The sequence below is a fragment of the Rhincodon typus genome, chromosome 12 (assembly GCF_021869965.1).
Source record: "Rhincodon typus isolate 14 chromosome 12, sRhiTyp1.1, whole genome shotgun sequence".
NCBI lineage: Eukaryota > Metazoa > Chordata > Chondrichthyes > Orectolobiformes > Rhincodontidae > Rhincodon > Rhincodon typus.
In genome coordinates this window covers 49,992,076-50,008,597 of record NC_063343.1, presented here as the reverse complement: position 1 = coordinate 50,008,597, position 16,522 = coordinate 49,992,076, and the positions used below count along the sequence as shown (strand labels likewise).

Genomic DNA, 16,522 nt, shown 5'->3' with positions numbered 1-16,522 from the left:
GAAATCAGCTGGACAGTGGTCAGCCTTCCCTGGGATCAAGTATCCTGGGTGGGATACCCAATCAACTGAGCACTGCTAAACAACCAGAGGCCTGAAGTTCTACAGGATTGCAGCAAAACTGGATGGTACTGTCTGCTGCCAAGCCATAGTATCGTTGCTAGACTCCAGGCCATATTTTACTGATGGCAGAAAGGGGATTGTAAGGTGCGGGTTGGTAGAGAACTGAGCTGTGTGGATGGGGTGCTTAGTAGCAATGATAGGTGGGTGGTTCTCAGTTGTCTTTCCATTCCCCAGTGCCGAGTCTTTCAGATAAGCACTGACTGTCATTTGGATGAGAGCTCGCCAAATCTTTACAACTCTACTACAGGTGGTCATAAGTAACCCACATCAGTCACCCACAAAGGTTAGGTGGAAAGGTGACAAGCAACCCATCTGCCATTCTCCACTAGCCGACCCACCAAGGGGATGATATTAAGCATCGCCTATCAATTATAACTGACAGAGACAGAGTCTTTCCTTCACTGCCTCTTCTCCAATCATTACAGCATATCAAAGTAAGTTCCCTCTCCAAGCTCAACACATTCACAACTAATACAACTCTCACTTACAAGCAACTTCAAGTTCACATCCAGACTGCCAGCTGTTCTGTCTAACCAGCCACGTTTTCCAAACACTTGAAAATTCTCAATAACACTTTCCCTTCGTTTTTGCAGGAAAAGATTGTACAGAACACAAGTCTAGAAACCAGTGTGAAAACAACCTGCCAGAACCTATCACCTTCCCTTGAACAGCATATACCAGCCATTGTGAGAAAGGACAGGAGATGTCACATATGGTATTTATTATATCTTCATTCCTATAAGCTCCCTCATTCAACACACTTTTTATAACGATGCTGATGTTTTCAACACACATTCATTGCTTCCTTTTTTTCTCTCATGCCACATGTTAGTCCTTCTCCCTTTCTTTCATCTCAGCTATTGAAAATATCAATACCCCCTGAACTTGAGCAAGAAAAGAAGTCCAGCATTCCAGTGAATGCATGGTCAATTTTTCTGACTCTCAGATTGCAGCTCAAATTTTGGCACCATTGGAATTTTACAGGGCAAGATTGAATGTGATGCCTGCATTTGGTGATTTTCAAGTCTGCAGGAGCTCAAACAGAAACAGGACCTCATAGACCAGATTGCCAAGACTAAGGCTACACACAGTGCTTTTGTACAAGATCATGATACAAGCTTGGGGGTTTGTGCTGCTGAAAAAGGCTGAGGGGTACTATCACGATCAAGTGAGGAGGGATGAATCAAATCCTCCTATTATAGTCAGCCATAACAAAGTTTTTAAATTATTTTTAGCACATAGCTAAATCACACTTCAATTAAAATGTAATTCTAGTCACAATTAATGAGCCAATTACAAGGTTTTCTTAAGTCTGAGAAAAAGGAATTGTACTATTTACTAAACCCAAGAAAAATAATGAAACATGATACCTAACATCATGCAAACAGAGGCATAAAGTTTAAGAAGGGTCAGTATAATAGGAAGCTTAAGAAGGTACAGTTTAAAAAGTCCTTAATGTCCTTGAGGTTTTACAGTTGCGCCTGAGATCATCTCTGTTTCGTTGATATATTGTATCCACAGAAGTTGCAAAATTTGTAGGATCCCTGAGTTCTCACTGAAGAGATGATCCTCCAGTTTGCTTCATCACTAATGCCAACTTTCAGTATGAGGAGGAAACAGGACAGAATGAGTCTTCCAATTCTTACTGTTACAAATCTATCTTTTGCTCTTTCTCCATTTGCATCTTAGCCAAACAACCACTGAAATATTTCACTTGTGTTTTCCCAAATCTGTTTTCATTACCTTTCCAAGCAGGCAACCTTCAATGTCCAATATGTGCAACTTCTCATGAAAGTGTAAATTAAGCCGGGACAAGTGGGTTTCTTGATGTCTGACCCAACTGACCATTTCGGCATCTTTTAAATGTCATTTTAATTTGGATGATTTGGCTTATTTCATAGTGGTTTCCTGAACTTGCCTCAATTTGTGGTCAGTTGATTACTGCAGTCATTTCAGGTCCACGTTTCTTCCATTTTTAAGACTATTTTAGTCCATGAATTTTTCAGGTATTAAAATCAAATGATAGAAGTTGAAAATTGACAGTCCATATTCTTGCAATTATCATAACAGGCATCTATCAGAAAATGCCTAGTGCATTCAGAAGCCTGTGAGGAAGCTTGTTCCCAATGTTGAGGAGGAAAAAGCAACCAAATTACAGCTGTTTTCCAAGGTTTAGTGCACAGAGTCTATTCTACCATGGGCTAAATGGTCAGATCCATCAATCCATTAGTGTTGGAGCCTCATGTTAGCTTTGATGACTTCTATGTCAGGACAAGTTAAGTGTTTCTCTCAATGGTGGTTGCCATTAAGGGTTTGGGAGCACCCTGTCGAAAGTGACTTTCAGGGCATCACCTTATTTCTGCATGTACCAGCAAAACCTAGCTCTGAATGATGGCGTGCTTGCTCACCCATCCGACTTAGCACCAGCAGTGATTGGTATCACACAACTAGTGAACACAAACTGTTGCAGCCCACACTAAGGTTGTTCAGTCTAAGACTAGTTTCTATAAACCTAGAGATGTTTGAGATCACCTACCAAGCATATTTGAAGTTTCCTCAATGGAAGTTCTGAAGCCTCCCATCACCCAAAGTGTAGCCACTACGAAAACATTTTTATAGGAGCACAGGCATAGGAAAATGAGCATACCTGACAGCTACAAAGATTTGAACCTGGGTGATTAATTTTTTTTTTGACCATACTGACATTCTTTAACAATCTCTATTTGTTAAAGTTAGTGATTGTCCTTCCAGTGAAATGGACGACAGGCTAATAATGTTAGACTAAAGGAATGTAATTGAATTATGGTTATAAAGAAATTATATGACTGTTGTTGAATGCAAGACCTAATTAAGGTAAAAAGCTTTGCAATGAATTGGTCTCTGACAGCTCTGGTAGGGAAGAGCTGTGTTAGTTGTTATGTTACCCATTCATCGTCTTCCTCCACCTTGTCATCTTCTGTTTTCTTCTCCTCATTCAGCTAATGGTAAAAGCTGGTTCAACAAGATATCAAAGTTTTGTAGCATGTAACAGATGAAGAGACTTATGAATATGTACTCAAGCATATGCTGCAAAGCTCCTCCAGGACAAACTAGTTATCACAAATGTTGCTTGAGTAGTTATTTTTTCCTTGATAAATGCTCCTTTTAACAGCATAGCCCTCATACTCGGTTATGCTTTGCAGCTTTGTATGAAATGCTGGACATTACCCTTGTCTCCCAATTATCAGCCTATAATTTGGTAGCCTTTTGGAATAAATGTAGAACAGAGAACTGGCAAAGGATAAAGAGTTATGACTCACGTTGGGTCAGCAAAAATGAACCTGCCCAATGTCTGTTTATTGACAACATCAGCAGTACATTTAAGGACCTGGCATTGCTTTGACTTCTGGCCAGGCTGGTGCATTGATCTGTAAGATCTTTACAGTTCCTTTGTATGGTGATGGTAAAGGGTTTGCTTGACATTTAGCATCATGTTGTATTGTGTATGATGAAGATACAGCAAGAGAATCATTGGGCAATAGAAAATTTAGAGTGGATCCTGCCAGAGGCATCTTTATATCAAGTATTCTTACTTTTAAATGTTGCCAGCATAACTCTGTCTTGAGTGCAACATTGTTTTCAAATATTGACAATGTATTTCTGATCAAAAATGTGCAAATGCTTCCCTGCTCTCTTGGAGCTTAGGAACATTAGCACCTGAAAGATGATTACTCCAAGACCAGATTTCTAGGTAGAAGTATACAAGTATACCAGTAGGCTTGTCCAGGTGTGATGCACAGAACTGCAAAGGAAAACGAAGATAAGAAAATAAAATGTGAAATTTGATCATTCACAAAGTGCATAGGAAACATGAAACTTCACCTTGAGTAATTTGCCGATTCTGGAATCTTGATTTTGGTTTTCTGTGCTTGGATCAAAAAGATAAAATACCCAGCAAGCTTAGAAGTCAAATATAAAATGTGGATTGCAATATTATATTTGATTATTCCAGTATTGTAAAAACTGATCCATTATCTCTCAAGAAACTGACGAACTCCATTTAAATGGACATTCAGTTGTTAATTTAAAACCACAGCATATAATCACACAGAAATCGTCAAACAAACATTAAGATTAATATTCATATTACTTACCATATTGATAGCATTCACTGGACCAATGCTATTTATGTACATGTCAGTACCAATTATTGTTGGCTTCACTGGAACAAAACATTGTAATTTATTAGCATTTGACCTCTTATTCAGTTGTAACTAAATATACTTTTGAAAAATATCAAGTTAAATTCAAAAATGAAAACATGCATAAATGGAACCTCATGTACACCTACCTCCTATGTCAGGCCTGAGTTTATTGTCATACCCTTCCAATAAATTGTTTAAAATAAGAGTAACATCACTTTCATAAACTTTTGGTGTCAATACCCATGTTTTGTTAAGAATCAAATCTTCATAGTCTTCATCATCACTTTTTCCAGAACTTCGAGAATTAAGAGAGAAAATATACAAAGAAGAAAAAGACACCTTTCAATGGAGAGATACAACAGGAGAAAAACATTCTTTTTTAAGAAACTTACTTCCACAAACCAGTTATGTAAGAATTTCTTCCCACAATTTTCACATTACATCTGCTATGCCACACAATATATTAACACAGCCAGAACAGACAGGAATAATAAAGATAAGTGAGAATGCGACTACTGATGGTGAGATTGTTTTTAAAGAGTACATCATTTAATATTCAAATTACAACAGGGATATGGTACATTAAGTAATTAAATGTAGAAGAGGTAAAATTATGACAAGATTTTTAAAAATTTCTTCACAGAATGTCACGGAGTAGGCCAGCACTTATTCTCCAACTTTCTTGCTATCCCTGAAGGTTTTATTCTTAATCTGTTCATGGGGCATTGGCATAACTGGCTAGATCATCATTTAGTATCCATCCCTGGTGGTAGTGGAGGTGGTGGTGAGCTGCTTTCTTCAACCCCCACTGTCCTTGGGTTGTAGGGATACTCACAGTGCTATTAGGAAGGGAGTTTCAGGATTTAGACCCAGCAACTTTGACACTGATATAGATATTATTATATGGATATTATATGAACACTATTCCAGAAGGCAATCTTGCTCAGCAAAAGCCCTCGGACTAAGGTTTTCTGATGTGATAAATGGTCACAAACAGGACAGTGTGGCTGAAACTAAGACAAGTAACAGGACCCTGAACTTCAGAATGCAGGACCCTTGCCTTCATAATTACCCAACAGATTTGAAATTCTTTCAGCCTGTTTGGTTGTGGAATCAGAATCTGAACATTTCAAAGAGATAGATTGATTCTTGAGAAGCAAAGGGGTGAACGGTTAAGAGCGGTAGACGGGAATGTGGAGTTTGAATTATAATCATATAAGCTACAATCTTACTAAATGGCAGTGTGGGCTCCAGGGGCAAATGGCATACTCCTGTTCCACCCAGGGGCAGCACAATGACACAGTGGTTAGCACTGCTGCCTCACTGCACCAGGGACCCGGGTTTGATTCCAGCCTTGGGTGACTGTCCGTGTGGAGTTTGCACATTCTCCCCGCGTCTGCAAAGGTTTCCTCTCACAGTCCAAAAATGTGCAGGTTAGGTGGATTGGCCATGATAAATGCAAGGTTACAAGGGTAGGGTAGGGGGTTCGGATGCTCTTCAGAGGGACAGTGTGGATTCAATGGGCTGAATAGCCTGCTTCCACACCATAGGGATTCTATGATTCTATGTTCCCATGTGGTGAAGACTGCTATGCTGTGGGGACACTGAATGCAGGTTGGGTGATGCTTTTATGATACATCTTCCTTCAGTCCACAGGCATAAACCTAGGCTTCCACTGACCGTTTGTTTTGATTCTCCACTTGCTGTCACACTGACTTCTCCATCCTCAGCTTACAGCAGTATTCTACCGAATCCGAGTGTAAACTTGAGGAACAGCTTCTCTTCTTTCAAAGAGGCACATTACAAAATTCACAAATATCATGAGGTTTAGTTATTTCAAACCGTGATCTGTCCCCTATCTTACTTCTTTTCCATGCATGCGACAATCTTAACCTTGTCCCTTCTTATGTTTGCAGTTTGACATTATTCTGCTTACCACAACTGTTTTGACATACCCTGGATTTCTTTGCTTTGCCTGACACTACTTATTCTGGCTCCATCATATTAACTTGTTTCCCATTGAATGTCTCCCACCTTTCATTATCTTCAGACTTTCCACTTAGTAATAAAATGGAAAGTGCCAACAAATTCTCCCCAGGTCACGAACCATAAGTTGAGAGAAAGAGAGATCCAAATTTTACATTTACAAATCAGGAGAGAAAATCCAGTGTGATGACATCAAGTCACAAATCCAAGGTCAACACATTGATTTCCCACTCATCACCTGATGTGAAACAGTGGGTAGGTCAACATGGGAGGTCATCCATTGGGTGCTGTCTTGTACCCATCAGGGATACTCCCCTCCATGCCTCCCATCTGGTCAAAACAAAACACCCTCACAATTCTCTTGCAAAGGTGCCAGACGCATCCAGGCAGCCAAAGACCCTGAACTTAACAGAGAGTGGAAGCCATTACCCTTTTCTCCTAGGTGTTCACTACTGAGTCCTGATGCTGCTGGGAATGCAGAACCACTGACCAGATTGGCCAGCAGCTCTCGAGGTCAGGACATCTTAGTCTGAGGGGTGAAAAGGACCATGATCTGTTAGCCTGTCCGCAGCATGTTACTGTTGCCTTTAAGGTGCTCACAACCAATCTTCATATGCATTGTCTTCTGTAAAATCCAGCCCAAATTTTAAGTTCAAGTCAATGACCTTTCAACAAAATGTTCAATAGACATTCGGTAAAAGTCCCATATAAGACATTAGCGTCTAAAACTAAAGCACATGGAATTGAGGGTCATGAACAGAGAACTGGTTGACAGACAGGAAACAAAGTAGGAACAAGCAGGTGTTTTTCCAGTGGCAGGCAGTGACTAGTGGGGTACCACAGGGTCAACAACTATTCCCCATATATACAGTGACGGAGATGAGGAAACTATATGTAATATATGCTAATTAACAGATAACAAAAAGCTGACTGAGAGGTTAAACTGAGAGGTTAAGTTGGTGAAAAGGGCAAATGGTATGTTGGCCTTTGTAGTGAAAGGATATGAGTACAGGAGCAGGGGTGTCTGCTGCAATTGTACAGGCCCTTGGTGAGACTACACATGTAGTATTGCACATTTTTGGTCTCCTTATCTGAAAAAGGATGTTTTGGCAATGGAAATAATCAAAGGTTTACCAGACTGATTCCTGGGAATACAGGATTAATGAATGAAGAGACAATGGATCCATTGGACTATATTCACTGGAGTTCAGAAGAATGAGATGAGGGGGCATCTCATAGAAAACCATAAAATTCTAACAGGACTAACAGAGTAAATGCAGGAAGGATATTTCCCAATGAGCAGGGAGTCCAGAACCAGGGTTCACAGTTCAAGAATACAGGATAGGCCGTTTAGGACTGAGGTGAGGTGAAATATCTTACCCCCGAGAATGCTGAGCCTGTGGAATTCTCTGCCACAGAAAGCAATTGAGGCCAAAACATTGAATATTTTCAAGAGGGTGATCAATACAAGTTACTAGTGCTAAACGGATTGAAGAGTGTGGGGATAAAACAGGAACAGGGTACTGAGTTGGATGATCAACCATGATCATATTGAATTGTAGGGCAGGCTAAATGGTCTGTTCCAGTATTTTCTATGTTTCTGAGTTTATAGAACAGAACTGTTCTCTTTTCTTCTTTTTCCAATCTCCTGAATGACCTATAAAGTGTTACATTTCTGGTTCTCAAAGCAGATAATTGACTTAAAACATCCCCTCTGCTCTTTTCATCTATGGGGAATTTAGTTTTAAAATATTATTCATGCTTTTTTATTTGTTGCTGTTTTTCTTTACATAACATTACTACTTGGACATATTTCATACAACATATAAAAGTCCTTCAAAGTATTATTAACTGCCCGATATGATTTCATCCTCATTACTGGGTATGTCTTTTCCACTGACAGGTCAGACCCACCAAAGGTTAGGAAGCAGATGCCTTGACAGTCTTCAACATTGATTCTGGACCCCATGAAGTCTTATGGTATTAGGTTAAATACAGAAAACAAAACTTCCTGCTAAGTACCATCAATGCTGTCCCTCCTCCTGCCCCACCTCAACTGATGAACTGTTGAATACCACTTGGAGGAAGCACAGAGCTTGATAAGGGCATGGAACATAATGCTGGGTGTGGGGGTGCTGGCTGCCATGAGCATCACTAAGTGTGAGTCAGTAGCACCACCAACAACAAGCAGGCCAAGTCCAAAAGGACACATGTGCTGGACTGGATAGATCATAGATCATGGAGTCCCTACAGTGTGGAAACAGGTCCTTTGGCCCAACAAGTCCACAATGACCCTCAGAGCATCCCACCCAGATGCCCCTATAACCCACCTAATCTACACATCTCTGAACACTACGGGCAATTTAGCATGGCCAATCAACCTGGCCTAAACATCTTTGGACTGTGCCCGGAAACCAGAGCACCCAGAGGAAATCCATACAGACACAGGGAGAATGTGCAAACTCCTTACAGACAGTTGCCCAAGGGTGGAATTGAACCAGGGTTCCTGGTGCTGTGAGGCAGCAGTGCTAATCACTGTTCCACTGTGCCACCCCAATTTTTAAATTATTTTTAATCAGCCAACTCCAGGGCATGTGGGACATGAACCTGGGCCTTTTGGACCAGAGGTGGGGCAATTGCCACTGCTCCACAAGAGCCCTCTTAATCTGCGGCAACTGGCGAGGATAACAGCAAGAGAGGAAAAAAATTACTCTATCCTCAAACTACACATTGCAGTTGCATTGTCGTTTCATATTTGCATCCTGCATCATAATGCATGGCTCTACCATCATGCTGAATGTCCTCAAACATATCTAACAATTCAAACCTGGACATCCAAGGGGCACTGTGGGCCATGAGCAGCAGCAGAATTGCATTCAGCCACAATCTGTAGCCATACGGTCCATCATAGGCCCCATTCTACCATTACTGTTAAGCCTGGAGATCAAAACTGGCTCAGTGAAGAGTGTAGAAGAACATGCAATGCACAGCACCAGACACATAAAAATGGGGTGTCAATCCAGTGATGCTACAACAAGGAACTATCTGTATGCCAAGACAGCGGGAACTGTATGAAATAAACAGCATTATGTGATCCCTCAGCCAATGTATCAACTGAAGTTCTGCAGTCCTGCCACATTCATTCACGAACGGTAGTGGATAATTAAACACATGACAGGAGACGGCACCTCCACAAGTATGATAATGGGGGAGCTCAGCACATCGATGCAAAAGACAAAGCAGAAGCATTTGTACCCATTTTCATTCAGAAATACTGAGTAGATGATCCATCTCAACCTCTCTCAGGTCCTCGCATCAGAGATGCCAGTCTTCAACCAAATCATTCATTCCATATGATACCAAGAACTGGCTGAGGCAGTGAATACTGCAAAGGCTATGGAATCTAAGAACATTCTGGCATTGGTGCTGAAGACTTGCTCTAGATGCTCTAGAACTAGTCACACACTTAACCAAGTGGTTCCACTGCAGCATCATCACTGGCATCTATGCAACAAATGTGATAACTGGCCAGGTACGTCTTGTACACAAAAAACAAGACAAATCCAACCCAGCCAATTACTGCCCCAATCTACTCTCAATCATCAGCAAGGTGACGAAAAGAGTTATAACAGTACTATCAAATGGGACTTGGAGAGGAATGAACTGCTCACTGACTCTTAGTTTGGGTTCCACGAGGTCCACTTAGCTCCTGGTATTAGGATAGCCTTATTCAAACATCGACAAAAGTGATGAATTAGAGAAGTGAATTAAGAGTACTGCTTCTGACATCAAGGCAGCATTTGATCAAGAATGACATCGAGCAGCCCTGGCAAAACTGGGGTCGAGTAGAAAACTCTCTATTTGTTGGAGTCATTCCTAGGAGAATGTAAGATGGTTGTAGTTATTAGATATGATTCTAGGATATCACTGTAGGAGTTCTTCATGACGATGTCCTAACCTGACTACCTTTAGCTATTTCAGAAAGTAGGCATTTAACAATCACCTTTTGATGCTGAATGGCATTATGATCGCTGAATCCCCCACTGTCGAGATCCTGAGGGTTTCATTCAGCAGAAAGCGAACTTGACCAATCATATCTGTACCATGGCTAGAAGAGCGGTTCAGAGGTTAGGTCCGCACTGAGCCGATCAACTAATGCCTGGGATACTATCCACTTGCCTGGATGGGTGTAGCTTCAACAAGGAGCAGCATGGTGGCTCAGTGGTTAGCACTGCTGCCTCACAGAGCCAGGAACTCGGGTTCAATTCTAGCCTCGGACAACAGTCTGTGTCCAGTTCGCACATTCTCCCCATGTCTGCGTGGGTTTCCCCTGGGTGCTCTGGTTTCCTCTCACAGTCCAAAAATGTACAGGTAAGGTGGATTGGCCATGCTAAATTGTCGATAGTGTCCAGGGATGTGTACGTTAGGTGGTTTAGCCATGGGAATTGTAGGGTTACAGGGTAGGGAGTGAGATTGGTGTGGACTTGTTGGGCTGAATGGCCTGTTTCCACACTGTATGGATTCTACGATTGTATGAAAACAATCAAGAAGCACAACACCATTGAGGATACAGCATCCCCCTTGATGGACATCCCATCCACCAGCTTCAACACTCAAATCCTCCAACACTGACATGCAGTGGCTATCATCTCCAAGATGAACCGCAGTAACTCATCCAGACTCCTTCAAAGGCAACCTACTACCTCCACCACCGATGAGGACAAGTGCAGTAGATGCAAGGGAACACCACCACCTGCAAGATCCCCTCCAAGCCAACACAATCCTGACTTGAAATATATTTGTAAAGTGTCACTGGGTCAAAATCCTGGCACTCCCTTCTTAACTGCAGTGTGGGCATCCCTACATCCCAAAAAGGCAGTTACTTCACCTTTACCAGCTTAATTAGGGATTTGAAAAAATAGCCAGCAATTCCCTCATCCTATGAGCAAATAAAATAAAGATCACCTACTATGCTGCAAGTGAATTTCAAGTGACAATGGAAGTTTTAAATTTTTTATTTTCTAAATTAGAATGTAAGTCTTGCATTTCATTTGGCATCTTGCATAATCTCACGAAATCTCAAAATATGACACAGCTAGTGAAGTGTAGTCACAGTTCTGATGTTGGAATTATGACAACCACGTTGCACACAGCAAGGTCTCACAAACAGAAATGAGATAATGAGCAGATGATCTAACTGTAGTTGAGGAAAAGACTTTGACCAGGAAAACAGAGCGAACACTGCTGTTCCTCTTTGAAATAGTGCCAAATGATCTTTCACGTCTACCCGAAAAGCGAAGATGAGGCCATTGTCGAATGTTTCATCCAAAAGGCAGCATCTCTGACAGCACAGCCCTTACTCAGTACCATATTGGAGTGTGGGATGTTTTAAAATCTCTGGTCTGGAGCATGTAATTGCCATACAAGACATAGATTTAAGATGTGGAATAGTCAATGAATACGTAACATTACTTTTATATGCATGCTTTTATTTATCAAGATAATTTGACAACTTAACTGATTTGATTTGAATACATCTAAGAAACCATCTCACCATATGGGCTTATTACACGTATGTAGTAGGTACAGTCACTGAGTTAATTGTATGCCAAAAATGATCTACTATCTTCATGCTTGACAGGCACCTTGATGTTAATACCTGATCATGCAACAATTTAAAATTATCAGAAAGCAAAGCTTAACATATATAAAAAATATTCAGGATTAAAAATCAAATTATAAGTCCTAGTCCAAAGAGAACACAAATCAGTAATGAAGGAGACAAAACACTGCATTAGATGGGTCTGTTATTTTTGTAACATGATGGGGTTGAAAATAATATAATTATACGTTTTCATTTTTGAGTACTGTTTAGTGTATAATCTAGTTCATTATTTCCACATGTGATTTTCTTTATTTAATTTAAGGAAAGCACTTCCAAAACATGGTGGATGGCAGGGTAAAGCATTTTTGAATTATCTTTCTCTGCTATCTAACATTCAAGGTTTTTGTTACAAAGAAAAAAGCTTGCCAACTCCTGTATAAGACATTATTCCTTTTAAAAAAATGCATGTATTATGGCCGTAGGCCATGGATTCCCAACATGATTTAGAGTACAATTGCATTGTGTAAAACAACTTTTCTGATTTCATCCAATCAACAAAGGTAGAACTAGTGTCTAATCGAAAAGTGACATGTCATTCTCTCCAATTCCTAAAAGAGGCTTTGAATATTTTTTGTAGTTCCCTGCTAGCCACTACAATAACTGCCTCTGCAATGGCTATCTTAGCATAGCTGGAAGAGACTTACTCCTAGTCAGCCTAATGTCACTTAACTATAAAATACAATTACAATATATTAGCCAATGTTATTTGGTACCTGTGCTCTGTAACCAGAATGGAAGGAAATCTGTGTCACCTTACTTTGTTTTCAAGTGTTTCTTCTTTAATTGTTGGACAGGCACACATGAAATATTTAATCTCTCAAATTTGCAAAGGAACCAGAGGCAACATTCACCAATCTCACACCACCATCCCCACCACCAATAAACATGGGAATCTCAAACATCCCAAACATGGGGGAGCGATGGCACAGTGCTATTATCGCCACACTGTTAATCCAGAAACTCAACTAATGTTCTGTGACCTTGGTTTGAATCCTGCCACAGCAGATGGTGGAATCTGAATTCAATTTTTTAGAAATCTGGAATTAAGAATCTACTGATTTGTCGATTGTCATAAAAACCTATCTGGCTCCCTAATATCCTTCAGGGCAGGAAATCTGCAATCCTTACCTGGTCTGGCCTACATGTGACTCCAGACCCATAGCAATGTGGATGACTCTCAGCTGCCCTCTGCAATGGCCTTGCAAGCCATTCAATTCAAGGGCAGCTAGGGTCAGTCAATAAATGCTGGCCAGCCAACAATGCACATGTCCCATAAATGACTTTAACAACAAACTGCAGATTTCCAAGGTTGGTAAACCAGTACTCTACGTCAGACACGTTATTAAAAAAAGACTTTGCAGCACGTTTTCATCTGACGTTCCATTATATTGCGGGCATCTGTGCAACCTGGATTGAACGAGAGGTTCACTGTATGCATACAACTGTCAAGCAAAGCATTTATACCTGTTTGAGAGCCTGGGTGTCTGTGCAGTCACATACGTTTGTGCAACTGGCTAAGTATGTAAATCCCCAGTGCACAACTGCGTGTGTTGTGTGTGAGAAAGCATGTGAGTAAGATTGCACTGAATCTGCCTTCATTTGACAAACTATTTATGTGCAGCGATGGAGAGGAACTATGACCTACTTAAGAGCACATACACGGTCCTGACAAACAGGGAAGAGAATGCTGCAACAGACAACCTTTAAACGGAAATCCAGGAGGCTACAATGGAACAGCACCGTTCTTTCTAGCTTCGCGTAAATTCATGTTTTAAGCGAAAGAGAGGGGCTATGCGGACAAACGCTGTGATTCGTTTTCCACCGTATATATGAACAATGAAATCTGAGCCCACAGGCAAAATGACGAACATTATGGAATTAAAGGTCGTTGATATACCTAATACAGACACAAAACTATAACGCCACGTTTAAATTTAAGCAGACCTGACGACCCATAACAACGTAACTATGTAACACCTGATAGGAAGCTAATGCATTCTTGTGTGATGAGGAATGCAAACGATGCAGTAATCGCTGATTACAGGAGGGAGAGAAAGAGTTCCAATCTGATTGTATTTCCAAGACGGTGATACATATGCAAAATAAAAGGCGATGTACAAAAACTTACCAGGATGGAAGACACGCGATCAGAAATGTCCAGAAGACCACCTTTCTGAGAAATGAGACGTTAATTGTCGCGATGGGACATTGGAGATGTATTTTGCGAGAAGCCATCTCTCGTTTCATCTGTGTCGTCGACTCGGTCCTCTCACCATGAATATCCACACAGGAACAGGGCAGCACAAGACAGCTTGCACTTGATTCTTAGCGAGAAGCAAGCGCTCGGCAGCCTGCTGAAGGCAATTGAAAACGTCAGATCAGACAGTCCAACCGTCTCCCAGGCGAACCACGACACAATTACAATTGGAACAAGTCGAGAAATAAGTTTATTGCGTTTTTAAACCTAGCACTTTCATACAATTGTTATTGCAAATTAATCCGAGAGTCACAGTGGGAATAATTAACCCATTGGAAAGCATCAAGGCATGTCTCTTTGACGTGCTTTTAGAAATGGTGTCTTTTTTAAAAGTGTATATTTACCTTGAATCCGGATTTTTTTTGTTTGTTTGGAATTGTGGCATTAATCCAGAAATTAAAGGAACCCTCTGTTTGAAACCAATCAAATCCACGATAGCTTCTTGTGGTATATATATCGTCACAGTCCCCAGTGTAGTCGGAGACGCTGCTGATCTAGCTGCATTTTAATCATAGCTTGGTATTGCACATAGCTGCTCTATCTGTAATGGATGCGTTTCCCAGTGAAGATTAAATAAACGAGGTAGAGAGAGAGAGAAGTACAGAGGGCGAAGTGTGTCATAGAAATTTCTTGTAATCCAAGTTTAGATATTTTCTAATCAACGTGCTCACAGATGTAATGACACACCTTGAAGGTGGGGCTTGTACCTGGGCTTTCTTGTGCAGACGTAGGGGCATTACCTTACAGCTCGTAATCCAAATTTAAATTGACGCTCCCAGTGCCAAACGATCCCATCCCAGAGAGCGTCAGGGGACAAGCAGCATGGTGGTTTTGTTACATGTGATAATTCAGGCTATTCCCAAACGTAATCCCTACAAAAATCTGTGCCAGCCCAATTACTTACGTGGTAAACGGATTCGCACTTTAGTGGCCTAACCCAGTAGTGACTGACATCCATTGGACGTGGACATTTTCAAGTTGAATACTATTATCTCTATCGCACAGCTGTCCCAATGACAGACAAGAACAGAATGAGGTGGTTTATTTATATGGAGCTGATTCTATCAGCCCGCGCGAGCCCTGTTTTCCAAGAAACATTTTTTTTTCCATTTTTGCCTGAGACGAACTTTTCCATTTAAGCTGATCTGCAGTCATGAAAATACATTCCATGGCTTTGCTGATTTTTAAGTTAATTTGTTAAATTCACTACAACGACAGTTGTTGACATCCATTCTTCCAGATCACAAACTTCCAATTATCACCTGGGATGAATAAGTTGCATTATTTTTGGTTTATTCAAATAATGCTCCGTTTTAACTCAAGTTGCCAAAGAAAGATGCTGAGGTCACACGTTTTACTATTTTCTCAAGGAGTCCCAGATGCTGTGGTAACATGAACTTTTACCAGCATGATACAGTGTGGCGCTATGGATAGTGATGGTGAAGCCTTCAACTTTCTGTCATACGCTGACCCAGAATGTCTCCTGCTCTTACTGCCTGCTAATGACGTATGCTGGAAGAACTTACTGATGGATAGCCAATCTTTCTTATTGGGAAATGAACAAATTTCCTCACTGATCAAGTCCTCGGGTAAAATTCAAATCCAAAATTTCTGTATCAGAGGCAAGAACATTACCAACTTTACAGAAAACATCCATGATGACACATCTATAATATTAGTGAGGAATTCTTCATCAGTGTTTGCTACTCCTTCGCTATTAATATGTATCATCCCATCTGTGTGCAAATCTCTTGTTCAAAACTCTAAAGATAATTTCAAGAGTAGCACATTGATGGTTACTACTGCAACAGATTCTGTGTTACATTCAGTTGCCATGAAGAGAAATGAACATGGTGCTAGATTGAATAGCGAGCAAAGAATTATCCTTTCCACGGATTACTAGGCACCATCCATAAGGACTGCAGCATAAGCATCTAAATTAAGTAGAAGGTGCACATCACATGAGTCAGGAAAAAAAAACATAAGTTTTGCAATGTTAAAAATCTGAAATTCATAAAAAAAACATAATGGAAACAATCAGTAGATCTGGCAGCATCTGTGGAGTGAGAAACAGAGTTAAAGATAAAATCCAATCAATTAATTGGGTCAAACCATAAATTAGGAAGGGCAAGTTTGAGTGACTTATGCTTAACAACCAAACCTTAAGACATTGATTGATTTATTGTTGTCTCATATACAGTGAAAAGTGCTGTTTTATGTGCTATACAGGTAGATTGTACCATACAGAGTAACAGAACAAGTGCAGAATACAGTGTTACAGCTGCAAACAGAGTGATCGGAATTAACATT

General features: G+C 40.6%; 1 protein-coding gene across 1 annotated transcript in view; it reads right to left on the bottom strand.

Annotated features, from left to right (window-relative positions):
• The window catches only part of gabrg2 (gamma-aminobutyric acid type A receptor subunit gamma2), a 114,104-nt gene extending 99,902 nt beyond the window's left edge, over positions 1-14,202 (bottom strand). The window contains exons 1-3 of the mRNA XM_020529132.2: positions 14,084-14,202; positions 4,451-4,599; positions 4,254-4,321 (exon numbers count right to left, since the gene is read on the bottom strand). Coding sequence (XP_020384721.1) covers positions 4,254-4,321; positions 4,451-4,599; positions 14,084-14,202 — 336 coding nt within the window. The remainder of the gene's footprint in view (positions 1-4,253; positions 4,322-4,450; positions 4,600-14,083) is intronic.
• Between the last annotated feature and the right edge of the window lie 2,320 nt (positions 14,203-16,522).